Source organism: Herpailurus yagouaroundi, unplaced genomic scaffold, assembly GCF_014898765.1.
Source record: "Herpailurus yagouaroundi ecotype Mexico unplaced genomic scaffold, PumYag 160, whole genome shotgun sequence".
Classification (NCBI taxonomy): Eukaryota; Metazoa; Chordata; class Mammalia; order Carnivora; family Felidae; genus Herpailurus; species Herpailurus yagouaroundi.
The window spans coordinates 44217497-44243634 of record NW_024412401.1 but is presented as its reverse complement, the minus strand read 5'-3'; the positions used below and the strand labels follow the sequence as shown (position 1 = coordinate 44243634).

The following is a 26138-nucleotide window of genomic DNA, read 5'->3' as shown; positions in this document are numbered from 1 at the left end:
CTGCCCCTCCCCCGTTCACGCTCTGTCTCTCTCTGTCCCAAAAATAAATAAACGTTGAAAAAAAAAATTCTTAAAAAAAAGAAAGCACTGTGATGGCTGCAGAAAGAGGCTGGCTGACATCACGGAACAGATTTTTCTCTACTTGATTATTGAGAGTCTCATCTACCAAGATTGCTCTTTGGTGAGTATTTTCATGGGACACTCACATCCTTACACTCTGTACCTATTTCAGAAGCCCATAGAGAACTTCAGACTTTCTTGTCACTGAGTTTTCAATCTGCCTGAGTCCAATCTCACAGAAATGACTTCCACTGATAATGGGTTACAGCTGCATACACCCAAGCTTTTTGTTTGATCAGAAAGCATTAAGTTCACAATGGGTAGGAGAGGACATAGTTCAGGTAAATTTAGAATCCCATGTGCCTAGTATTCTCTACATGGCCGTGGAAAATGCCCTATCCAGTATCTATATTTGCCACATGAACCTGTTCAGGGTCACAGAACTTTTCTTGGCAGACAATGCCTGACATAGGGCCTTCTCTCACCCTGGGTCTCACTCAAAATTGGCACGGTATTGGTTTCTCAACACACATGTCTGAGTGGCACTCAAGCACAATACACCTTGTTTTTAATATCCAAAAAGTCCCACTGAGCATATTTAGGCCTCTGATTTGGTGATATGTAGTTCAAGGTGCAGTAATTTGCCTAGAACCAACAACCCTACATGCTCCTCAGAAACGTCACTGATGTGTGTCAGGACCCTGAATTTTTATGGGGTTTCTCTTCCACCTCCTGGCACACATTTGTATTAGCATGACATCTGAGATTCTTGCTTCTTTCTGCTCAAAATGCTCAGCATGATGTTAATAATGGTATCCTGTGAGATGTCCACATGGTCGAGGATGCTGTGGATAATATTATGACAACACAGGAGAGTTCACATAACTCGGAGGTTTACTGATGTCTCTGCCAGGTAAAAGCAAACTGCTTTTGGTAATCCACACTAACTGATATAAGGAAAAGCATCTGTCACCTGTAGACCACACAACAGGGACTGTGTTCATTTGCTCTAGCAAACATACGACACCAGAAGTTACTGTGATTGAAGTCACCACTTGAGAAACTTTACAATGATTCCCAGGCATTCAACCAATGAATCTGTCTCTTATACCGGCCAAACAAGCAAAGGTATCAAACAATCTCAGGTAAGTGTACCTGTTTCAATAGCTTCAGAACTTCAGCTCAATCCAATTCCATTCGTCTTAATCTAATATTATTAGATATTAAACAAGGATGTGACAGGAATCAACAGCCTGCAGTGTTTGAGTGTTTAATGGTAACACTAATCTTTACAATCTCCACAGGGAGGTGTTATATAACTTTTTTCTTAAATGTTTGTTTATTTTTGAGAGAGAGAGAGAGAGAGAGAGAGACAGAGCATGAGCAGGGGCGTTTATTTTTGAGAAAGGGAGACACAGAATCTGAAGCAGGCTCCAGGCTCTGAGCTGTCCGCGCAGAGCCCGACGTGGGGCTGAAACACACACCGTGAGATCATGACCTGAACCGGAGTCGGACGCTTAACCAACTGAGCCACCCAGATGCCCCGGGGTTATATAACTTTTGATTTACCATTTTAGTGGATTTACACTAAAGTGAGTGGAAATGGATTTCTACTCACTCTGTTAAGTAGATCACCATGCTACTTCTAGCCTCTAGAAATTATTGTCAACTCAGATCTAATGTCCATTCTGCATTTTCCTCCAAGGACACAGTCATCTTACTATACGACCACAGATCCTCCCTTGGGGTGACATAGACTCCTCTTCAATCGAGGGACTCCAGGTCTGTAAACTGGCTTAGGTGTGGGAACATGAGACACCATAACCTGTTATCATGGCAACTGAAGTCAAGTTTCTGCTCACCGGGTCTAGAGGTTCCCCAGTAATGTAAACCCCACAATTCTCATTGAAATCTGAGAGTCCATTTCCATGTCAGTATTTGATGGTTTCCTATCTCACATTTAGGTTTTTCATCCATTTTGAATTTATTTTTGTGTATGGTGTAAGGAAGTGGTCCAGTTTCATTCTTTTGCATGTTGCTGTCCAATTTTCCCAGCACCATTTGTTGAAGAGACTGTCTTTTTCCCATTGTATATTCATGCCTCCTTTGTCAAAGATTAAGTGACCATATATATAGTTGTGGGTCCATTTCTGGGCTTTCTATTCTGTTCCATTGATCTGTGTGTCTGTTTTTTGTGTCAAAACCATACTGTCTTCATAACTACAGCTTTGTAATATAGCTTAAAGCAAAAGTGAATATTATTATCCTCTCTCTGTATCCATGCCCATTTTATATAGACCCAGTAGATGTTCTCCAACAGCCAGACATGTGAATATAGAACAGCAAGCTCTCAACCAACTGACCAGAGTACTTGTAGCTACATGAGTACTCTGAGATGAGATCAGCTAAGCCTGGCCCAGAACAGCAGCAAAGGACCCTAGACTCATGAGCAAAAATAAAGCATCATTGCTTTAAGCTATTAAGGTTTGGGTGGGTTGTTATACAGCAAAAATTAATTGATTTCAGAGCACTTCTAGTCTTGGGAACTATTATTATCAGTCAGGGTCCAATCAGGAAAATCTGGGTATTGCAAATGGGGGATTTTGAGAACTGGTTACACAGGTGATAGAATTGCTAAGGAGCTAGATGGGATAGTGAGGAAACTGAGAAGCTGCGGCCCTCCCAAGAGCCAGAAGGGCACAGGAAGGTGGTGGTACCAAAGGCCAGAAGCCAGGGTCATCAGTGGGTTACACTTTTTCTTTAAGCTCACTAGTGCCATTAAATACAGCCATTTCACCTGCTTGTTGAGCAAGTTAACATTTAACTTATTTCATTAAATAAGTTAGTGTATGTGCATAGTTCAGTGTCTGGTGCATAAGTGTTATAAGTCATCATTATCATATATTTTTATGGCAAAAACTGTCATTGCCCCAAAGCCTTTGCCTTTGATGAGCACCTCATTCAACGAGAGCCCAGGGACAATGTCCTGTTTACTGCTATATTACACAGGCTGCCAGAAACCTATCTCTGAATATTAATGTCGTGTTTTTATTTTTTTAATTGACTTTAGACCCAAACAAGGCCTGAAAACAAATTCTAGATTCCCCCTATTTCCCTGAGTGTAGTTGCCTACAAACCAACCCTCTCTTTGGTACTAAAACCTGATTCTAATTCGTCTAAACAAAGAATTTATAAAGTGGCATGTTGGGTAAGAAAATTGAACCCTCAAATCTTAGTAGTCTTAACACAAAAACAAGTTTCTCACTCACCCTACATTTCCAGTGAGGGTGGGAACCAGGAAGTCTCCTCCATATTGTCACTTGGGGACCCAGAACGATGGAGGGTCCACTATCTGTGACATTCCTAGTCACAATGTCAGGGGAAGACACTAGAGAATCATGCAGGGGCTTTTCAGTGCCTCAGCCTGGACTTAAACCATGCCCTGGGCTAGAAGATAGAGTCTTCTCTACAAAGGAAGGGAGAACCAGATAGTGTTGACCAGCAACAACGTTTACCACAGAAACAGCGCCCAGTCCTTAGCCAATAGCTGCTAATATCAAGGGGCAAAGGGAGGGAATACACAGACAAGATCCTGCCACAGGGGTAATCTGTTTGAATACCAATCCTGATCCCATCACTCATTATCTCCCTGCTGATCTCCATACCCTTGAAAACATCTTCCAGAACATTAGTCCTTGATTTTATTACAAATAATTTCAAATTGAACCCCCCTAAGGTTCAAAATCCCAGGTAAGAGAATCTGATTAGCATGCCAGGTAGTTTAGGTCATGTGCCCATGGTTTAGTTGCAAAGGGCAGGAAGAGGAAATTTCTGCCTCTTTCAGCTTTCACACTTGGCAGAAGGATGCTGTTTCTTCTTGAATTTAAGATTCCCTGTAAATGAGGGGTGTTCAGGTTTCTGGGCAGCCCAAACAAAAATGTGCCCTGTATCGTTTCAATGATTTGCATATTTACAAATTTTATATAAACAGATTTATACAGCATGTGCCCCTTTTTGGCCTGGCTTCTTTCACAGTATCATTATGCAAAGGTCCATTTAAGTTGTTGCACATATCAGTGCTGAGTACTATTCCATTGTAAGGACATGCCACATTTGCTTAGCCATTCACTTGTTGATGAACATTTGTAGTCTCTATCTTTTGGCTACTGCCAAGAAAGCTACCAAGAGCAGTCATGAACAGCTTTTTCTGGACATGTGCTTCTATTTCTCTTGGGTAAATATCTAGGAGTGGAATTGCTGGATTGTCCGGTAAGTGTGTGCTTGAACTGTTAAGAAACTGCCAAACTCTTTTCCAAGATGGTTGTGCCATTTTACATTCCCACCAACCATGGATGAGAGCTCCAATTCTCCAATTGTCATAATGCTTGGTATGGCCAGTTCTCTTAATCTTAGCCATTCTAATAGGTACATGGTGGTATATTATTGTGGTTTTAATTTCCATTTGCCTGAAGACTAATATGATTTTTTCATATCCTTATTTGCCTTCTGAATGTGTTTTGTTTTGCAAAATGTCTGCTCAAATACTTTGCCCATTTTTAATGTATTTCTTGCAATCTGAAGTTTCCTTTTCATTGTCGTAACTGTTTCTGCTCCTGTTTTCTACTATACATTCTATTGTTTTAGATTTTACATTTAGGTCAGTCATCCATTTGGGGTTAATTTTTATACCTGGTGCAAAGTACTGATCAAAGTTTGTTTTGTTTTGTTTTTTCTTTTGTTTGTTTGGGTTTTGTTTTTTGGTTTTTGGTTTTTGGGTTTTTTTTTGCATATGGATATCCAATTGTCCTAGACCCATTTTTTTAAAAGACTATCCATTCACTACTGAATTACCTTTTCTTATTTGTCAAAAATCAATCATCCATATACGTGTAGATCTATTTCTAGACTCCTGAGTTTGTCCCAATGATCTGTATGTCTATCTTAAACCATATGGCATTAATTACTGTATCTTTAAGTCTAAAATTATGCCAAAATAGAAAGCTTATTTAAAAATGCAAAAAGATAGAGACCTAACTGAAAATGAACAAAAGCTATGGTCAGTTTACAGAGAAGGAATTACAATGGCTCTTAAATGTGCAAGAAGATTCTCAACATCAGCCATAATAAAACAAACACAAATTAAGGCTGAGTTAAGATACAATTTACACCCTCAAATTTTCAAATACCAAAAACTTTAACGACACACTTTATATTGATAAGGATGTATGAAAATGGGTACTTTTACCCACTGGTGGCATGAGTTAAATTGGAATGACCCCTGTGGAAAACAGTTTGGCAACATTTACTCATTTGTTAAATGGGTATAACCTTTGACCCAGCAAGTCTGTTTCTAGAAATTTATCCTGCAATATAGTTCAATAAGTGTTCACAGATTATGTTCAACTATTTCCACTGTGGCGTTTCTTATAATGGCAAAGACAATAAACAACCAAAATGTCCAGCAATAGAGAACTGGTTACATAAATGATAAAGTCCTATAATAAACCACATTTCACTAGCAAAAGAATAAGTTAGATGTATGAAATGTAATGGAATGATCTTCAAAATATACTGATAAGTGAGATATTCAAAGTGCTGAAGAATTATTTTAGGATGCTGCCATTTGTGTGAAAAGGAAACCTATACACATTAAAAAATATATATGCCCTTATAGGTGCAGAATAGTTATGGAATATAAAACTGAACAGTGGCTGTCCTTGGGGATGAGATAATGGAGTCAGTGCTGAGGGAGAAGATAAGCATTATATAACTTCTCCTCTGTTTGAATTTTTTTGCTGTGTGTGTGTGTGTGTGTGTGTGTGTGTGTGTGTGTGTGTTTATTATAAAAAATATATTTTAAAAAAAATATATACTGGGGCGCGTGTGTAGCGCAGTCTGTTAAGCCCCACTTCAGCCAGGTCACGATCTCGCGGTCCGTGAGTTCGAGCCCCGCGTCGGGCTCTGGGCTGATGGCTCAGAGCCTGGAGCCTGTTTCCGATTCTGTGTCTCCCTCTCTCTCTGCCCCTCCCCCGTTCATGCTCTGTCTCTCTCTGTCCCAAAAATAAATAAACGTTGAAAAAAAAAATTAAAAAAAAAATAATAAAAGAAATGTATACTAGGGGTGCCTGGATGGCTCAGTCAGTTAAGCATCTGACTTCGGTTCAGGTCTGATCTCACGGTTCGTGAGTTCGAGCCCCGCATCAGGCTCTGTGCTGACAGCTCAGAGCCTGGAGCCTGCTTCCAATTCTGTGTCTCCCTCTCTCTCTGCGCCTCTCCCCCTCATGCTCTGTCTCTTTCTCTCAAAAATAGACGCTAAAGTTAAAAAAAAAAAGAAATATATACTAAAGGTATGCCATCTTAAAACAAGAGTGATTATCTCAGGAGAGGGTGATTATATTTGATTATCATTTTCTTCTTTATGCTTTTAAGCACTTAACCAATTTTATAACATGAAAATGTGCTATTTCTATAATCAGAAAACTAAGTACTCTTAAAACATTCTAGAAAAGGGTAAGAAGGGATTAACTTTACCTAATTGGACAATGGCTAAAAGAGGATGAAGAAAAAGGTGGTGTACTTTTTTTTTGGTCATTCATTTACACATATATACACACAGCACACAATTCAAAATATATTTCTGTAAGTAAAAATCAGTCATCAAGAAAGGTAAGGAAAGGGTGCCTGGCTGCCTCAGTCAGTAGAGCATGCAACTTTTTTTTTTAATAATTTTTTTTAAATGTTTATTCAGTTTTTGAGAGAGAAAGAGAGCACATGTGCAAGTGGGGGAGGGGAAGAAAGAGAGGGAGACACAGAATCCAAAGCAGGCTCCAGGCTCCAAGTTGTCAGCACAGAGCCTGACAGCTGCAAGATCATGACCTGACCCAAAGTTGGACGCTTAACCAACTGAGCCACCCAGGCACCCCAAGCATGCAACTCTTGATCTCGGGGTTGTAAGTTGGAGCCCCACACTGGGTGTAGAGATTATTTAAAAATAAAATCTTTAAGGGGTGTCTAGGTGGCTCAGTTGGTAAAATGCCTGACTCTTGATTTTGGCTCAGGTTTTGATCTCACAGTTGGTGAGATTGAGTCCCACATTGGGCTCCATGTTAGTACGGAGCTGCTTGGGATTCTCTCTCTCTCCCCCCTCTCTCTGCCTCTCCCTCTCTCTCCCAAAATAAATAAGCTTAAAAAAAATAGAAAATCTTTAAGAAAGAAAGAAAGAAAGAGAGAAAGAAAGAAAGAAAGAAAGAAAGAAAGAAAGAAAGAAAAAAAGGTAAGTAAGGAAGTACAACAAAAGAAACTAAAAGCAAACCATCTTTTGAAATCCTTTTTCAAATGGGACAAAGTTCTACCATCTGGTAGCATGTGAACTTGCAACCACATGAATCATTATGACAGTATCATTGTGACTTTTGAACGCTCTCATCATCAAAAGAGTCTAGTGACATCACCATTAGCAAAAGATTCAAACACCAGGAGAGTATTTTACAATATCTGATTTTTTTTTATGAAGACCCAAAAATATGATGATTGGGAAACATCCTAGGACTTCTAACATCACGAAAACTAATGGTAAGGTTCTTAGGAAGAAACTATGAAAGGTTGGGTGATCTGGTAAAATCATACGTAGGGGTCATCCCCAAACCTTGGCCTTGAAAGTATATTGTGCAAAATAGATGACACTTCAATATGGGGCTCAAAGTCACGACCCCAAGATCAAGAGTCACATGCTCCACCAACTGAACCAGCCAGGTGCCCCATGGGTAAACAGAAATCCTATTTAACACCTTTAACATAAGCTCAGTGCATTGGCTAGAGCCAAATATTCCACGTTAGTGCTTAATGCCTTTAATTTAGATTTTTAATCACTGTTTACAAGAATATACCTTTCAGAGAGCTCGTATATATTTTTAGTTTACTTGACCTATAGTCTTTGAGTAAATTATTAGTCTCAATACCTTTGTGAGGAAAAACTATATAAAAACCAACTTTGGAGGTAGAATGTATTCCAATACATAAAAACATCTTCATAAGGACCTCATTTTCTTTTCACAGAAGCACAAATGAAATAGAATGAGAGTTTTATTGAATTTCCTTATTCAGGGTGATAAAGAAATACAAAAGGAACATCACACTGTACCTAATCTAAAAAGTATCAGTTGGCATACTAAAAGGGATCTTTGTAAGCACTTCACACAAAACTTAGGTTTCCCTAAATCTGCCTTCTTCCTTAGGCCAAGCATTCTAGACTCAGCCAAATTTCCATAAATTAATTTTATAATTAATTAGTTATTAGAAGATGGCAAGGAAGTTGTTTCTTACTTTCCAAAAAACTCCTTTTCTTCTCTTTTTTTTCTAGGAGAGAATGAATTCTAAGTGGAAAATGCTGTTATTAACTTCATTTGCTTTATTGCTGATGTTGATTAAGCATCACTCCCGGTAAATATACAAGATTGATGAATCATCATCTTTAATGATTGGCAGAGTTGACCTAAAATGCTGAGTTTTGTCCAAAAAAAGGTTAATAAACACTCCCTAAATTAATCAGAGAGTATCTCCTCTTTGAGGAACTGATTACATTATAAATATATTAATTCTTTCATTTTTCAACATTCAACAAATATTTATTGAGTACCTTTTTGGTGCCAGGTCCTGTCCTAGGTGCTGGGAACTTATGCAGCTTTACATTCCAGGTCGAGAAGATGGACGATAAGCAAAGAAATCTATAATACAATGTTAGGAGCTTTGTATTGGTTTTAATGTTTATTTTTGAGATAGAGAGACAGAGCATGAGTGGGGGAGAGACAGAGAGAGAGAGGGAGACAGAATCTGAAGCAGGCTCCAGGCTCCGAGCTGTCAGCCCAGAGCCCAACGTGGGGTGGAACCCATGAACCACGAGATCATGACCTGAACCGAAGTCAGACTCTCAACTGACTGAGCCACTGACGCACCCCAGGAGCTTTGTATTTTATATAATAAGGCTACGAAGAAAGAAATAAAGCAAGATCAGAGAACAGAGAGTGTTGGGGGACTATTTTAGATACATCTTAAGCTATGACAATAAGAACACGACTCAAAGAAAACTACTATCGAAATATAACTGTACTGGAGAACACATCTGTTAACCTGCTAAAGTTCTCTTATAGAAAAATTCAAATTCTTACCTCCTCCATGCCTTCCTCATCTTTATGGTCTTTTTAAATAAGCAATGCAATGTTACCGAATGCTATTTGAAAATCAGCTATATTGTGGGAGCTAATGTCTTTAAAAATTAACCGTATTGTTTTGGTATCATGTTCTACATGTTATTTGTCCTCCTAGGGTGTTATGCCTTAATAGAAAGGTCTATCTTAGTCAAAAAGGAGATAATAGACCAGAAGCTCATAGCAGGCCCGGATTCCAGAACTGGAATGTCCCATCAGAACCAGATGCTATGCATTCCAGAACTGTAGCATTATGCCTGGCATGTAGTAGGTGTTTAGTAATCACTCGGCTAACAAATGAGTAAATGAATGGAACTGAATTCTAGATTTTTTGTTATTCCAATTGCAATAGGCGTTTGTTCAAATTTAACACTAAAATGTCTCTTTTTATTTATGTGAAGAATAAAGAACCACCTAGAGAAGATAGATCTCTGCTGGTAAGAATCTGTTCTGTAAATATTCTACAAACTGTATTGAGGGCAAACTGGCTGGAGTCGAGTGAGTTCTAATGGTAATGGCAATCGGAAGGCATATAAAACTGAATTCTCCAGAGACAACCACTGACAGATTTCTTGGGTATCAGTTCAGAAATAATCGGTGCATGTGCATATACACATGTATGTGAGTTTGTATGGACATGTATATGTGCACATCTCCAAATTTTGCTCCTTCAACACATTTACCTGCTTATACCAGATAAATTTTAGACATTTGCTATATTTGAAGTACCTCTGTCCAGGATATTTTTCTTTAGATTGACAGCCATCTGTGGTCCACCACATTTTCTACCATCGACCATTGTGTAGGACCCAAAAAATTATTAAAACCAAACCTCAAAAAAAAAAAAACCTGTTCTTAAAAGTTCTCCTTTTGTCACTCTACATGTTTAGTGCAGTTAGGCATGGAAAATTTGGATTTTGAAAGAGTATGAGTCTTTAGCAATCCTATATTAAAATATCTTTGGTTAAAAACACCTCCGAAATGTCAAGATGGGATGCACTTTCAAAGTCATTTTTTAATATTTGATTTTGAAATAATTACAGATTCATAGGAAGTTGCAAAGATAGTACAAAGAGGTCACATGTACCTTTCACTCAATTTCCCCCAGAGTTACATCTTACGTACCTGTCATGCAATATCAAAATAGGAAATTGATGCTGGGACAATGTATGGATATAATTGTATAACATTTTATCACATGTGTAGATTTGTAGATCACCAAGGTAATCAAGATACAAAATGATTCCATCACCACAAAGATCTCCTCTGAGCTACCATTTATACGCACCCCAACCTCCTCTCCTCAACCCTTCTAATCACTAGTACCATGAATCTATTTTTATCTTTACAATTTTGTCATTTTGAGAATGTTTTATAAATGGAATCATACAGTGTATGATCTATTGAGATGAGCTTTTTTCACTCAGGATAATGCTCTTGAGATCCAACCACCTTGTAGTGTATCTCAATAAATCACTCCTTTTTTATTGCTGTGTAGTATTCCGTAAAGGGACGTACCAAAGTTTGCTTAACCCTTCACCTACTGGGGGACATTTTGGGTGACAATTCTTTTCTTCCAGCACCTGAAAAATATTTTTCCACTTCCTTTTGGGTCCATAGTTTCTAATTAAAAACATCCATTTCATTCAAATTATTTTTCCCCTCTAGGTGAATCATTTCTTTCTGCTTGTTTTCAAGATTCTTTTCACCTTTAGCTTTCAGAAAATTGGCTATCATGTGCCTTAGCATGGATTCTTTTTGAAGTACGCTTCACACCCAGCATGGAGTCCAACACGGGGCTTAAACTCATGACCCTGAGATCAAGACCTGACCTGAGGTCAAGAGTCAGATACTTCACTGACTGAGCCATTCAGGCACACCAGCATGGATTTTTTTATTTTAGGTTTATCCTGTTTGGGGTTCATTCAGCTTCTTGAATCTGTATGTTTACGTCTTTTGCCAAATTTGGGGGCATGTTCAGCCATATTTTTAATTGTTTTTCAGCCCCATTCTCTTTCTTTCCTTCTGGGGTTCCAATTACATGAATGTTAGATCTTTTGTTTTTGTTCCATGTGTCCCCGAGGCTTGTTCTTTTTTTTTCTTCAATGTTTTCTGTTATTCAGTCTGCAAGTTCACTGATTCTTCCTCCATCCTCTCCATTCTGCTGTGAAGACTATTTATTGAGTTTTTATTTCAGTGTTATATTTTTAAGTTCTAAAATTTCCATTTGGTTCTTCTTTATATCTTCCATATCTTCAATAAGACTTTCTATTTCTTTACTGTGACTTCCTATTTTTTCATACATTTCAAGTGTTTGTAATCGCTCATTGAACACTGCCTTTGTCAGATATCCTTGTTAGACAATTCTAATATCTGTGTTATCATGGCATCTGTAGATTATCCTTTCTCATTCAAGTTGAGATCTTTTCTTGGACAATTTGGGGGTATTATGAGACTGGATCTTATTTAAATCTTGTGTTTTCATAGGCATCCTCTTAACACGGTGCTAGCTGGGAAATAGGGTGGCACCCCTGCATTACTGTCGGTTGAGGGATGAAATTTTAGGTTCTTGACTCTGCCTCCCTTGAAACCCAGTGGGGAGGGGCTCCTTGTTACTAATGAGCAGGGATGGGAGTTTGGGATCCCCATGTGCTCTCCATTGATAGAACCACAGGGGGATTGAGTAGTGGTGACTGTTTTAATACCCACTAATCCCCTCTAACTCCACACCAGTGAGGAAGGAAGGGAATCCCCATTATGGCCTGGTGAGAGTACACGTCTAGGCTCCCTACTTGGCCTTTGCTGGAGGGATGGAAATAGAGCCACGGATTTTCCTGTGGTATTGGGTTGGAGAACAGTGAGTAGTGTCTACAGATTCTTTGCCTTGCTAGGATGCCCTATTCCTGGCCCTTTGGCTATTAAGAGCAGCTTTTTCTCAGGTCTCTTTTTTTGTCTGTACCCATTGGCATTTCTGAGTCGCACCTAATCTGAGATACATGTGGCAGAAAACCCAGGGAGCCCACTGCCATGTCGATCCTTGAGTCCCAGTGCACCTACGTGATCTGCTTTCTTCTCTTTGCCTTTCACTCATTTGTTTACTTCACATATAATGTCCTGGGTTTTTAGCTATACTTAGTGGCAGGATAGGGAAACTGAGTACCTAGTCCATCTTTCTGGAAGTACAAATCACTTAAAGTTATTCTTATTTTACAAAATATCCCCAACTTATGAAAGAGAAGCCCCCTTATAACCTTGTTAATTAAATAGTTAACTTAAAAGCACAACAAAAACTTAGGTGGGTCCTATTTTTAAACGAAAATCAAAGACAAACATCTAGACCCCCTACTCCAACCCCTTTATTTTAACATGTAATAAAGTGTCTATCACATAGTAAGCTACTAATACTTGATAAATGAATTACATAAATCTGTATTTTTGTCTGAATACACATTATTTTTCCTGCTTTGTTAATTTTTAAAATATATCCCCCACTCAAGAACCATACTGTTCCCTGCCTTCCCACCTTTGGCTATGACCTCTTCACCCCACATCTCTTTCCTGAAATAACCCTTATCCTTCCAGACCCAGTTTACATATTTCATCTCCAAGTAGCTTCCCTTAACCCCACATTTAGGTTGGATGCCCCATCTATATGCTCCCATGGAGATCTGTGTTTTCCTATTAGCAGTTACCACTCTGCACTATAATCATCTATTTAATGTTGTCTTTTAAGCTAGTCTATTGGCTTTTAGAGGGCAGGAACTGATCTAAATGTTCACAGTTCTAGAACCAGCATCAAACAGTGCCTGCCGTGTTACAGGGACACAATAATTATTTGCTGAGTAAATGGATTACTCTTAACTTGACTTTCTCTTTGTACCCAGGGAAAATGAAAAAGAACTTTGGCTCTCAGACTGGTTTAATCCCAAGTAAGAAAGAATATTCTACACAAACACACACTAATGATAACAACAACAACAACTCAATTTAAATGGGGGAGGATTTTTTTCCATCATCAAATTGTACCTATCCTGGGAGCTTTCCAGGCCTTGGCAGTTTTTAGTTTAAAGTCTTTTATATATAAACCTAGTGTCTATTTATCTAGAATCAGGCAATTGAGGGTCATAATGAGAAAACTGTTATCTAGTTTAATGTTCCTGGTTTTATTAGGAGAAAGAAAAAAAATCTTTTTAGTAACAGCCCAAAAATGCCATTAATGACTCCTCTTGATTTTGGCATTAATACTTGGGGGAAAATCTCATTCTTTTTTTTTTTTTTTTTTTTTTTTTTGTTTTTTTAGGTGGGGGAGGGGCAGAGGGAGAGGGAAAGAGAGAATCTTTTTTTTTTTTTTTTTAATTTTTTATGTTTATTTTTGAGAGAGAGGGAGAGACAGAGCGTGAGCAGGGGAGGGGCAGAGAGGGAGACACAGAATCCGAAGCCGGCTCCAGGCTCTGAGCTGTCAGCACAGAGCCCGACACAGGGCTCAAGCTCACGAACCGCGAGATCCTGACCTGAGCCGAAGCAGACGCTCAGCTGACTGAGCCACCCAGGCGCTCCAGGGGAAGACAGAATCTTAAGCAGGCTCCACACCCAGTGTAGAATCCAACACAGAGCTTGCCACAGGGCTCAATCCCACAACCCTGGGATCATGACCTGAGCCAAAATCAGGAACTGAATGCTTAACCTAACCAACTAAGCTACCCAGGTGCCCCAGAGAATCTTATTCTTTATGATGGCTATCTAGTATTCTATTTTACGGCTACATACCATAATTTATTTAGTCAGTTCCCTATTGGTTTTGAATCATTTGCAGTTTGAAGGCTATTGTTAATAATGTTTTGATGAATATCTTTGCACATATATTTTTGTACACTCTTGTGTGAAATTATCCATATGATAAATTCCTATTGTAGCATCATTAGATTAAGAGATATAGACATTTTAGGAGCACTTGGGTGGCTTAGTTGGGTAAGCATCCAACTGTTGATTTCTGCTCAGGTCGTGATTTCACAGTTTGTGATTCAAGCCCCCTAGTAGGCTCTGCACGGATAGTGTGGAACCTGCTTGGGATTCTCTCTCTCCCTCTTTCTCTGCCCCACTCTCTCCCACCTCCCCTCCCCTCTCTATCTCTCAAAATAAATAAATAAGCTTAAAAAAAAGATTTAAATTTTTTAAAAAATGAGATGCAGACATTTTAAATTTTTACTCAGGTTGCTAAATTGCCTTTTAATAATTATACCATTTATTTTTTAATCTATAGTGGGTGAATGTTAATTTTATTTGTTTTATAAATTTCCATTTTATTTTAGTTGTATCAAACATTTTTTTATTGGCAAAACTATTAGTTAAAATATCTCAATTCATTTTGCACTTCCATAATTATTGTTCAATTTGATCATCTTTTATATGTGTTATTTATATTTCATCTTCTGTGAATTCCTTTTTCATATTTATATTTTTAAAATAACCTTACATGCACACAATTAGATTAATAACAATCTTTGTGGGGTGCCTGGGTGGTTCAGTTGGTTGGGCATCTGACTTCAGCTCAGGTCATGATCTCACAGGTTCATGAGTTTGAGCCCCGCATGAGACTCTGTGCTGACAGCTCAGAGCCTGGAGTCTGTTTCAGATTCTGTGTCTCCCTCTCTCTCTGTCCCTCCCTGCCTTGTGCTCTGTCTCTCTCTGTCTCAAAAATAAACATTTTTTTAATAATAATTTAAAAAAAATTTTTTTAATAAAAAAATTTAAATAATAATCTTTGCTACATGACTCACTCTCATCATTAGGTTTTTCAAAGCCCAGTCATTATTTATTTATGTGCTTTCTCACTTATTTCTGTTTTCTTTTAAGTTTATTTATTTTGAGAAAAACAGCAAGCAGGGGAGGGGCAGAGAGAGAGAGGGAGAGAGAGAAAACCAAGCAGGCTCTGCACTGTCAGCACAGAGCCCACCTCGGGGCTCAAACTCAGGAACCATGAGATCACGACCTGAGCCGAAACCAAGAGTCAGATGCTGAACTGACTGAGCCACCCAGGTGCCTCTCTTGCTTATTTTTAGTGAAACAAAACCTCAACATTCAATAACTTCAACATCCAGCTATCCACCTCTGTCTTTCCTAGGACCCCCATTCTGTCTCCTCACCCTCTAGCCTTGAAACAACCTCCATCCCGAATCCTGCTTCATCATCCCCTTGCTTTCTCTTGTTTTAAGTGTATATCTTCCATTTGTATTCTGGAACAAGTATATTTTAAAATTACAGCTGTTTGTAATTTTTTAAAGAAGATATAATACCACGTGTAATCTCCAGGGACTCATTTTGACCCTTAATATTAGATTGCTAAGATTCATCCAAATTGCATATGACTGTCATTCATTTTGATGGCGGCATTACAGTTAACTGTAGAAATATACCACAGTTGGCTCATCCCCTGCCTTATCAGTGGGCACTTGGACTGCGTCTAGATTTTTGTTATTTTGAGCCTTAAGAGGTAACACTCTTGTAAGAGGCCTTTCCAAAGAATGTGTTTACGATAGGAAAAAAAAAAAACGTAGATAAAATAGCTGCCCGATTCTTTCTCTGACCTCATCTTCAACCATTGTGTCCCTCACCCACTCCTCCAATCATACTGGCTCCTTGTTGTTCCTCAGAAACACCAAGCAAGCTCTCACCTCGGGACTTTGCACCTTCTGTGCTCTCTGCATGGACTGCTTACCCTCCAAGCAGCCAAATGGCTCATTCTCCCACTCCCTTCAAATGCTGTTTTATCAGTGAAGTCTTCTCTAGCTACTCCCTTTCTCCCTTACCCAAATTTATTGTTCTCAGTTGCTCTCCCCAACATCTGACATACTGTATATTTGCTTGCTTATTCATTTACTATCTGCCTTTCCCACAAGAGTGTGCCTAGAAAAAGAAAAGCCTAGATATAGTAGGGGTTCGATATTTGTAGAATAGATAAATACATGAGATCTTCTGTCTAATTGAAGTGACAGCGCCTTCATAACAATGTAAAAGTAGTGGGAGAAGGCACTGCACTTTATTATTAAGCATCATATTGGCTTTTAGTTTAAAATGAAATGACCTCTGCATTATGGAGATATGAGGGAAGAAGCTCATTTTTGGTTCTTATTAAGTACAAAAAACTATAAGCTTAAAGTAAATATGTGAGAATAAATGTCTCAGAATAGCCAAGAAAGTGTGAAAAAATAAGAAAGTTAAAAGGATTTTGCCTAGGGGCACCTGAGTGACTCAGTTGGCTAAACGTCCAACTCTTGATTTCAGCCAAGGTCACGATCTCATGATCATGAGATCGAGCCCCACACTGGGCTCCACACTGGGGGTGGAGTCTGCTTAAGATTCTCTTTCCCCCTCTGCCCCACTCTGCTCATGCTCTGTCTCTCATGCTCTCTCTCTCTCTCTCAAAAATAAAATTTTTAAAAGAGAGGGTTTTGCCTTAAATAGTCAAACATATTTTGACATCATTGTGATCAAATCAACATGGAATAGATCAAAGGAGTAGTAAATCCAGAATTAGGTCACAGTATGTATCAAAGTTGATATATAACAAAAATGGCATCTTAAAAATCAGTGAGGAAAGGACAGATTAGTTCATAAATTATACTGACACTATTGGTGATCTAAGTGGGGGCAAAATGGGGCATTAATCCTATGGCATAAAGATAAATTCCTGATAGACTACAGATTTAAGTGTAAAAAATAAAGCAATAAAAAAAAAATCTTGCTAGAAAATCAGTAAGACAGGGGCACCTGAGTGGCTCAGTCGGTTTAGCGTCTGATTTCGGCTCAGGTCATGATCTCGCGGTCCGTGAGTTCGAGCCCCACGTCGGGCTCTGTGCTGACTGCTCAGAGCCTGCAGCCTGTTTCAGATTCTGTGTCTCCCTCTCTCTCTCTGACCCTCCCCCGTTCATGCTCTGTCTCTCTCTGTCTCAAAAATAAATAAACGTTAAAAAAAAATTAAAAAAAAAAAAAAGAAAATCAATAAGACAACATGTAAAGTCTAGGTAAGAAGGAAATCCTCTTAATCCATGCTGAAAACCTACCACCTATTTAAAAAGATGTATTTCACTATATACAAATTTTAAACTTTGATTTGGTTTAAAAACAAATTAACAATTCAATAGAAAAACATGAAACTCACATTAGAGGTAGCCAACGCGTATAAGAAAAGATACTCAAGTTCACTAGAAATTAGAGAAATGTAAAATAATGTAGTAATGAACTACTGGAATCTTTTTAAAGCCACAATCTAATAGTATAGGGAAAATGCTGGTGGGAAGGTGAAGTATTTCAGCCTTTTAAAAAATAATTGGGTAAAAACTATGAAAGATGAACACATGAGGTTCCTGGGTGGCTCAGTCAGTTAAGTGTCTGACTCTTGATTTCGGCTCAGGTCATGATCTTGAAGTTTGTGAGTTAGAGCCCCACATCAGGCTCTCCACTGCCACTGTGGAGCCTGCCTGGGATTCTCTCTCTCTCCCTTTCTTTCTGCCCCTCCCCTGCTCACACGTGTGCACACATGTGCTTGCACTCTCTCTTTAAGAAAAATATTTTTTAATGAACATACATATACAGCAATCCTATTCCTGGGACTAGCCATTAAAAATAACAGCAACAAGGGGAGCGTGGGTGGCTCAGTCTGTTGAGCATCCGACTTCAGCTCAGGTCATGATCCCACGGTTCATGGGTTCAAGCCCCACATTGGGCTCTGTGTTGACAGCTCAGAGCCTGCAGCCCGCTTCTGATTCTGTGTTTCCCTCTCTGCACCTCCCCTTCCCATGCTCTGTCTCTCTCTCTCTCTCTCTCTCTCTCTCTCTCTCTCAAGAATAAACATTAAAAATTTTTTTAAAAGATAATAGCAACAATACCTAAGGACATAAGATTAAGGTTTGTTGCATCAGTTTTTATAATGACAGAAATTCCAGGAATAAAATGCATATACCTAGTCATAAGAAAATGGCTAAACAAACTGTCCACACCTTGGAATATTATGCAGCCATTACAAAGAGTGAATAAGAACTAGTCCAGATAACCTGGAAGGATTTCCACAAGGTTGTGATGAGTAGAAAGACAAGCTGCAGGAAAGTATGCGTTATCTCATCATAATAAACAAGATTTTAAAAAAATTTATTTACTTATTTTTGAGAGAGGGAAAGAGAGAATTCGTGCATGAGCGAGGGAGGGGCAGAGAGAGGGAAAGAGAGAACCCCAAGCAGGCTCCATGCTGTTAGCCCAGAGCCTGACTCTGGGCTCGATCTCACCAACCGTGAGATTATGACCTGAGCCAAAATCACGAATTGGACGCTCAACCTACTGAGCCACCCAGGCGCTCCAAAATAAACAAGATTTTTAAAGCCTGCATATGTGTGTGTACTTATGTATGTGTGCATATTGTGCACATGTTATCTATACAATTGGATATGAATATGGAGGGAAAAAGAAAAGAGCACAGATGAGGCTGCAAATATGGCAGGCCAGCGGCTAGGAAGAGGAAAGTGGGAAGCTACGTGACGTGATGCAGGGGTAGATGCGGGAAACATACACCCTGGAAATGCTCTAGTACTCTCATGGTTCTGTCTGCTTATGGTATATTTATCTCTGCTATATCACTTTAGCTTCTTACACTTTACAGACTCATGCACAGTTCCTTAAAACTGTATATAGGTCCATATAGCCTTGATTTACAGGAAGAGTCCCCATCCTCTCTCTCCAGATCTATTTTTCGAACAAATTATAACCTCCCATATTACTGTCATGAATCCCATCTCAGCAAATCTTAGGAACACCTTCTAGCATTGAAATCACTTCTAATTCAGTGTAGCACCTATTCTCTTTTTATTACGAATGTGGATATCTTAGCCCATATATATGATTTCCCTCCTTCGTTAGTATACTTCTTTGTAAGTCGCACCTATGATAGTCTACAGTACTATGACACTTGAGCATACTATCTGTGTACCTTCCTTCTGCAAATTTTCATTGTAAGCAATATACTTATGAGCAGGTCATTTTGTATCCTGTTGAACACCCTCTGCTTGGGCATGGTGAGGTATTTCCTAAGCTCCTCAGATACTGAATCTATCAGGGTATGAGAGAAACAACTCAACTAAGATGAAGTAACTTTAGTGAAGGAATGGTTGGCAGAGATTGGAACAAGGTTAAGAGACCCAACAAAGGACATGGAAGCATCCAGAGGCTTCAACAGTAAGAAGCTCTTATCACCCTCGGCCCAAAGGGACAAGGGAAGGGATGGTGCTCCTGGAGACCAGAGATTTCTGGAACCATGAAAGAGCTGCCCAACATAAGCTGTAGCTGCATATGGACACAGCCACTGGCAAGACCTCAACAAAGCTGGGAGAGAAAAGAGACAACTTGTTTTCCTGCCCTCTGATCTTACGTGGGTACCTCCCATTAGCAGAACCCACTGCAAGCCACAGGGCAGGGAACACTGGGTGATCAGTGTGCTCCCAAGGCAGGCCAGGTAGAGAAGGCTAAGGATGGACAGGGGAATTATAAATGGAGAATAACTAACACAATCCACCTTTCTGACTTAGATGGAGAAGCTCATGTTCCCCAAACACGAGAAACAAAGTCACATCAGCTGGCGGGTATCATCGAGGTGATGGAAATCTAGCCATATTCCCACTGGAAACCTAGATCGTAACATCTGCCATCTCTAGTATTCTTCATGTAAGGTGGCAAAGGGGAGAAAATAATTAACATAGCGGATCACGACTACAGTCCTACCTCTGTAGCTGTTCAGGAGGCTGGCAACAAAAGGAGGCAGTTAATAATCACCATTGCATGGTTTCTTTATCCTCTGCTAATCCCTTTGATGGTCAGAGTTTCTATTCGATAGGGTTACTCAAACCTCCATCCCTGGAGAGTCTGGTTCCCTCAGTGGTCTGACCTTACTGAGTTGCCCCAATTTCCCACTGACCATTATTACTGGAAATGAGGTAGCTGGGGGCACTCCCAGAGAGTCCTTTGCATTCCATATGAAGCCCTGCTTGCCATCCTTGTATAACCGCATCTTCCTATCTTCTCGGTGATGAAGATCAGTCATGCCAACCAGTACAGTAATGCCATTTTCTGCCTGTTGGCTCAGCAGCATGGGGAACCATCAGTTTCACAGAACCATGACTTTCTCCCTAGAGCAAAGACTCCTCCCCTGGGAACTGAGAACTCTAAACACACTGGACCCAAAGTCACAACAACAGCAAGCAAACATTCTATAAGTGAATTATTGGATGTAATCGTGAGCAGGGACATCCTCACATCCACCTTGTTTTGTGAACTGTGCATTCTAGCTTTGGAAGGTACAGTATCTCACGCTGCTCATTGAGTCAAAGCGGGAATGGCGAACTACTACAGAAAAGTACCTCAGCCTTTTCAGGGAGTTGTCTCGGAACTAACACTGAAAATGAGATTTCCCTGGCTAGTCCACATTCTACCAGGCCAGGTGCCTCAACACAGGGAGGCACACAGACCAGAGAACTTTGTGGAAGTGGCCAACTGCCACACTACTCTCGCCATGAAATGGGTAGCTTAGACAGAGGCAAAGTTATGTGTGATACGAAGGCAACTAATAAGATATTCTGCAAGTCAACAAAGTTGGCAGATTTGTAGGTATGAAAAGCAAATCCCTACCCAGAACATAAAACGTTCCCCTGAGGGAAAAGTGTTGCCCCTTTCTTTATGGGGTCTAATATAATCAACCAGCCATCATTTGGCTGGCTGGTTCCCATGGGAAATGGTGTCACCCTGTGGGCTCCAATTGGCCCCTGCTGTTGGCAAGCTGGGTGCTCAGCACTGGCTCTAGCTTGGTCTTAGCAATGGGATGTCCATGTCACTGAGGCCGTGCATAATCCCCTTGGACTCCAAGTAGCTGGGGCCACTTTATACCGAGACACTAAGTCAGTCACAAGGGAGACCGGGCAAGGTGTCTGACTGACACCCAGAGGGCAGATTATCTTATCCCCCTGATTGCTGAGCATGTCCTTTGCAGAGAATGCCCCCTGGGCAGCATTTACCTTCCAGGTAAAGAGTTTCGTACCTGTAAGAGAAACCTAATGACTCTAAATCTCTTCTACTCCTTCCTCTTCTGTTTTATCAAATAATTTCTAAACACAAGTTTTTAACTGCCTTCTGCTTTCAGAGACTTTTTCTTTCGTTCTAATAGCAAATCTTTAATCTTCAGACCCTTTCCCATTCTCAAATAGATACTGATTAGCCTCTGTGATGTGCCTAATTTATAAGCATCATCACTGTGATAAGGGTACATCTGTCCAATATTAAAGTGGAGTCTGAGACTTTTGAGTCAAATACAAGTGTATGGCCATAAATTCTAAGTATAAGAAGGGTTTAAAAGTAAATGTATTAAAAAAAACAAACAAATGTGTAAGTTTGAAAAAATCCTTAAAATAGTAAAAGGGGGTACTTTTCAAGAATTTTGTTATTATTATTAATGTACTATTAAGGGTTGCCAAATTCTACCCTTGTCTGGGTCTAGATTTGTAATTAAAACCTGTAATTACCAAAAGCAAAATGGCTTCACACTTTGTGTTCAATTCCTTCCAAAATGAAGGCCTTAAGTTGCTTTATTTTTATTTTTATTAAAAATTAAAAAAAAAACTTTAACATTTATTTATTTTTGAGAGAGAGAGAGAGAGCATGAGCAGGGGAGGGGCAGAGAGAGAGCGAGATACAGAATGTGAAGCAGGATCCAGGCTCTGAGCTGTCAGCACAGAGCCTGATGTGGGTCTCGAACCCACAAACCATGAGATCATGACCTGAGCTGAAGTCGAAAGCTTAACCTACTGAGCCACCCAGGCACCCTGGCCTTAATTTGCTTAAATAGTTTAATGTCCTCCCTCCAACCAAACTGTTTACTATTACTTTTGTTTCCTTATTTTGTCTTTTGGGGGGTTGTTTATTATTCCTAATTCTGCTTCTGCTGTTATTTTGTTATTATTAGAAGCAAATGTAATATCATCTCCCTTTTTGGACTAATCTTATTTTCTTCCAAGTTGCACTGATGGGCCTACCGCATTAGGAAGGGTAGAAAGAAGGTACTCTAGGAAAAGAAAAAGGAAGAGAAAGATGAGAAAGGGGTATAAAAAGAAAGGAAGACATAAGCAGACAGTAGTGCTTTCTGTTTTAGGCAATAATCAGAGAAATGTTCAGACAATGAGCTGTCGGTTTAAGCTATAGTCAGAGCTCAAGGAAAAAAATCCCTGGGCTCAAAAGGCAAGGTTTTTTTTGTGATCTCTACACCCAACATGGGGCTCAAACCTACAACTCCATGCTCTACTGACTGAGCTGGCCATGCGCCCCTCAAAAGGTAGTTTGGTATAATGACCAAAGCACAGATTCGGAAAGCCAACTGGCTGATTATGAATCCTGATTCTGCCATTTATTAGCTGTGTGACACTAAGTAATTTACTCAACCAATCTGCGCCCAAGTTTCTTCATATGAAAAATAGAGACAATGATGGAATTTATATTATAGGACATTGCAAGGATTAAATAAATAGTGTAAAGCACTTAATCACCATGCCTGGCACTTAGTTAAGTACTTTATAATGATTAGCTACTGTCACTTGGAGAACAACATTTGCTGTCATAATAAGTGGTACTCTCTTAATCGTTTTTCTTGTTTGTTCAACAGAAAACGTCCTGATGTGAAAACGACAACTGATTGGTTTGCGCCGATCATCTGGGAAGGAACTTACAACAGACAAGTCCTGGAAAAGTACTACAAAAGGCTGAACATTACCATAGGCTTGGCTGTATTTGCTACTGGAAAGTAGGTGCTACTAACATTCATCCTTTTTTATTTTGGAAACATATGGATAAGCACCCGTGAACTCTCTACATCCAAACAGCCACTCATAATTAACCCTAATCATGATTTCTGGCTGGTCTGCATAATTACTTGTAGTGGTTATTTTCTCCAGCCATGGCTGATTTCTTAACACGACTTGGAATCTTTCTATTAATATCCATTTAGCTCACTTTTCCTTTCTTCTCAATAAATTTTATGGCTTTTCTCAGCCCCCGCTCCCCAAGCTCACTACACCCTCTTTCGCTAACCAACACAGTTAAGCTCTAAATGCAATTTCTACCCACCTTCCTACTGGTAGTTCTTTAGCAACAATGTTCTCCTGCAAGTTTAAGTGACATGTCTTCTCCTGATGAGTTTTAGCAAAGTGAATGTTTGGTCTTCCGTGTTTCACAGGTTTGTGGATCAGTACCTGGAAAAGTTCCTCCAGTCTGCTAATAAGCACTTCATGACTGGCTACAATGTTATCTTTTACATCTTGATGGATGACTTCTCCAAACTACCTCCCATAGAGTTAGGGCCCCTTCGAACATTTAAACTATGTACTGTACTCAAACAACATGTGTGGAAAGACTTCAATTACATATACATGAAAAACTTGGATACGTACATCATAGAACATATCCAACATGAAGTCGACTTTCTCTTCAGTATGACTGTAAACCAGATCTTCAAGAATGACTTTGGGGTGGAAACCCTGGGCGAGTCTATAGCTCAACTCCATGCATGGTGGTATTTTAGACATGCTGAAAATTTCCCCTATGAGAGAAGACCTAAATCAGCAGCTTTCATCCCTTTTGGAGAGGGAGATTTCTATTACCAGAGTGCAGTTTTTGGTGGCACACCCCGTGAGGTTTTAGCCTTCATTAAAGAATATCAAAAAGGAGTTACCAGTGACAACAGAAATGGACTCAAGAGCATATATGAACATTATTTAAACAAATATTTGTTTATCAATAAACCCACTAAGTTGTTATCACCAGAATACAATTGGGATCCAAATTTTAGAACTCCCCCACAAATTAAACATGTGAAGATAGCATGGCATTCAAAGAGCATTTGATGGTTGTATCATTAGGTTTATGGATTAATAAGTGAATCACAATAATTCCTCAACTACGAAACATTAAACGTCTCCGTGTTTTTGGAAACTTACAAAAATGTGCAATCTTCCAAAATAAATTGTTTTTCTCCTTGCAGTTTTAAACCATCTAAATCTACCTAAATTGGAGTAAGAATAAATGGGTGTTAATTTAATATTAATGCACAGTGGTGTTATTAGCTACATATTATAAATAATGTGGAAATACTTTTGGAGGCACAAAATGAAGAAACACTCCTGGTTCAGAAAATAAAGATGGGTGGATGGATAGATAGATACACGTGTACACACACACACACACACACACACACACGCACGCACACACACAATGTCAAAGGGATATATGTAAAGGGAAAAAATATTCATCAACTCACTCATTAAAAACTCTGTTTTTCAGTGTTGGGAGATACAGTGCTTGTAAGTATTCTCAATTAGCATTTAATCTGTCTAGTATCTGATTGAACTTAGGTGAACTAGAGACATTCTACCAAATACATCTTACTTTTATGGTTGCAATGATGTTGGGTGCATGGTTTTTAATGCTACAGGAATTTATTTATTTATTTATTTATTTATTTATTTATTTATTTATGAGAGAGAGCACGCGAGTGGGGGAGAGGGGCAGAAGGAAAGAGAGAGAGAATCCCAAGCAGGCTCCATGCTCAGCAGAGTCTGATGAGGTGCTTGATCCCACGACCCTGGGATCATGACCTGAGCCGAAATCAGGAGTTAGACACTCAACTAACTGGGCCACCCGGGAGCCCCAGGGACTCTTTTGTAAAGAGTTATCAACTTAACTCCATGGTAAATATATTCTTTTTGGTGCAGTCAGGGATAGAAAAAATGTTAAGATATAGAGAGAGAGACTATACATTTTATAAAATTTACCTCAAGCAGCCTACGGTCCAGCAGGGGAGATAAAACTATAAATATCTCTTTTGGAAATTTAGAAGTGCTAAAACGTAAGGAAGACATGGCCAAACTGCCGTAGTGGTTCAAGAAAGGAAGCAACTACCTCAGAAGAACCTTTACTATGTAGTCACATCAACATGCTTCCACAAATGAATGGAGCATTATAGCATAGTTATAATAACTGGAGGTTCTAAAGTCACAATAAGTTATTATTTTAATCCTTTTTTGTTGGCTAAAAACTAAGGTTTAGTAAGTGTTCTATAAAAGATAAAGATTATTGGCTATTAAAACACTAAAATTGGGGCACCTGGGTGGATCAGTGGTTAAGTGTCCAACTTCCACTCAGGTCATGATCTTGCAGTTCCTAAGTTCGAGCCCCACATCAGGTTCTGTGCTGACAGCTCAGAGCCTGGAGCCTGTTTCAGATTCTGTGTCTCCCTCTCTCTGTCACTTCCCCACTCATGCTGTCTTTCTCTCTCTCAAAATAAATAAACATTAAAAAAGTATTTTAAAGAACACTAAAATTATAAAGGAATATTTTTAAAGTAATTTTTAAATGTTTATTTTTGAGAGTGAGAAAGTGTACGTGCATGAGTAGGGAGGGGCAGAGAGAGAGAGAGAGAGAGAGAGAGACAGATGATCTAATAGCACAGAGGCCGATGTGGGGCTCCAAACTCACAAACCATGAGATCGTGACCTGAGCTGCAGTTGGACACTTAACTGACTGAGCCATCCAGGTTCCCCTGTAAGTAATATTGATAACAACTATGGCAGGCAGATCTTACGATGGTCCCCAATAACCCACCTATCCTGGTGTTCCTGTCCACCCCCTACCACCCTTACTTTCAGTATGAGCTGAATATAGTGACTTGCTTCTAACCAATAGAATATGACAAAGGTAATGGACTATCACTTTCATGATTAGGTTACATCAGATTGTCACCTCTGTCTTACTAGCTGACTCTATTTATTACTGCCTTTGACTAAGCAAGTTGAAATG

The 26138-nt window shown here is 39.4% G+C and overlaps 1 protein-coding gene and 1 long non-coding RNA gene across 4 annotated transcripts in view; one reads left to right on the top strand and one right to left on the bottom strand.

Annotated features, from left to right (window-relative positions):
* LOC121034930 (uncharacterized) overlaps window positions 1-26138 on the bottom strand; it is a 67603-nt gene that overhangs the window by 34798 nt on the left and 6667 nt on the right. The window contains exon 3 of one of the 2 annotated variants that reach the window (XR_005792676.1): window positions 8696-8783. The exons of the other annotated variant lie outside the window; for it this stretch is intronic. This is a non-coding gene — a long non-coding RNA (uncharacterized LOC121034930). The remainder of the gene's footprint in view (window positions 1-8695; window positions 8784-26138) is intronic. 2 annotated transcript variants of the gene reach the window in all.
* On the top strand, window positions 79-24387 carry LOC121034928 (glycosyltransferase 6 domain-containing protein 1-like). 2 transcript variants are annotated; one of them, XM_040482171.1, is made up of 7 exons: window positions 79-181; window positions 1074-1205; window positions 8420-8499; window positions 9665-9700; window positions 13148-13192; window positions 22951-23088; window positions 23521-24387. In XM_040482171.1, the coding sequence occupies exons 2-7, from the start codon at window positions 1131-1133 to the stop codon at window positions 24185-24187; spliced, it is 1041 nt and encodes a 346-aa protein (XP_040338105.1). In that variant the 5' UTR covers window positions 79-181; window positions 1074-1130; the 3' UTR covers window positions 24188-24387. The 2 variants fall into 2 exon arrangements, with proteins under 2 accessions (XP_040338105.1, XP_040338106.1); XM_040482172.1 differs by lacking the exons at window positions 79-181; window positions 1074-1205 and adding an exon at window positions 7366-7632.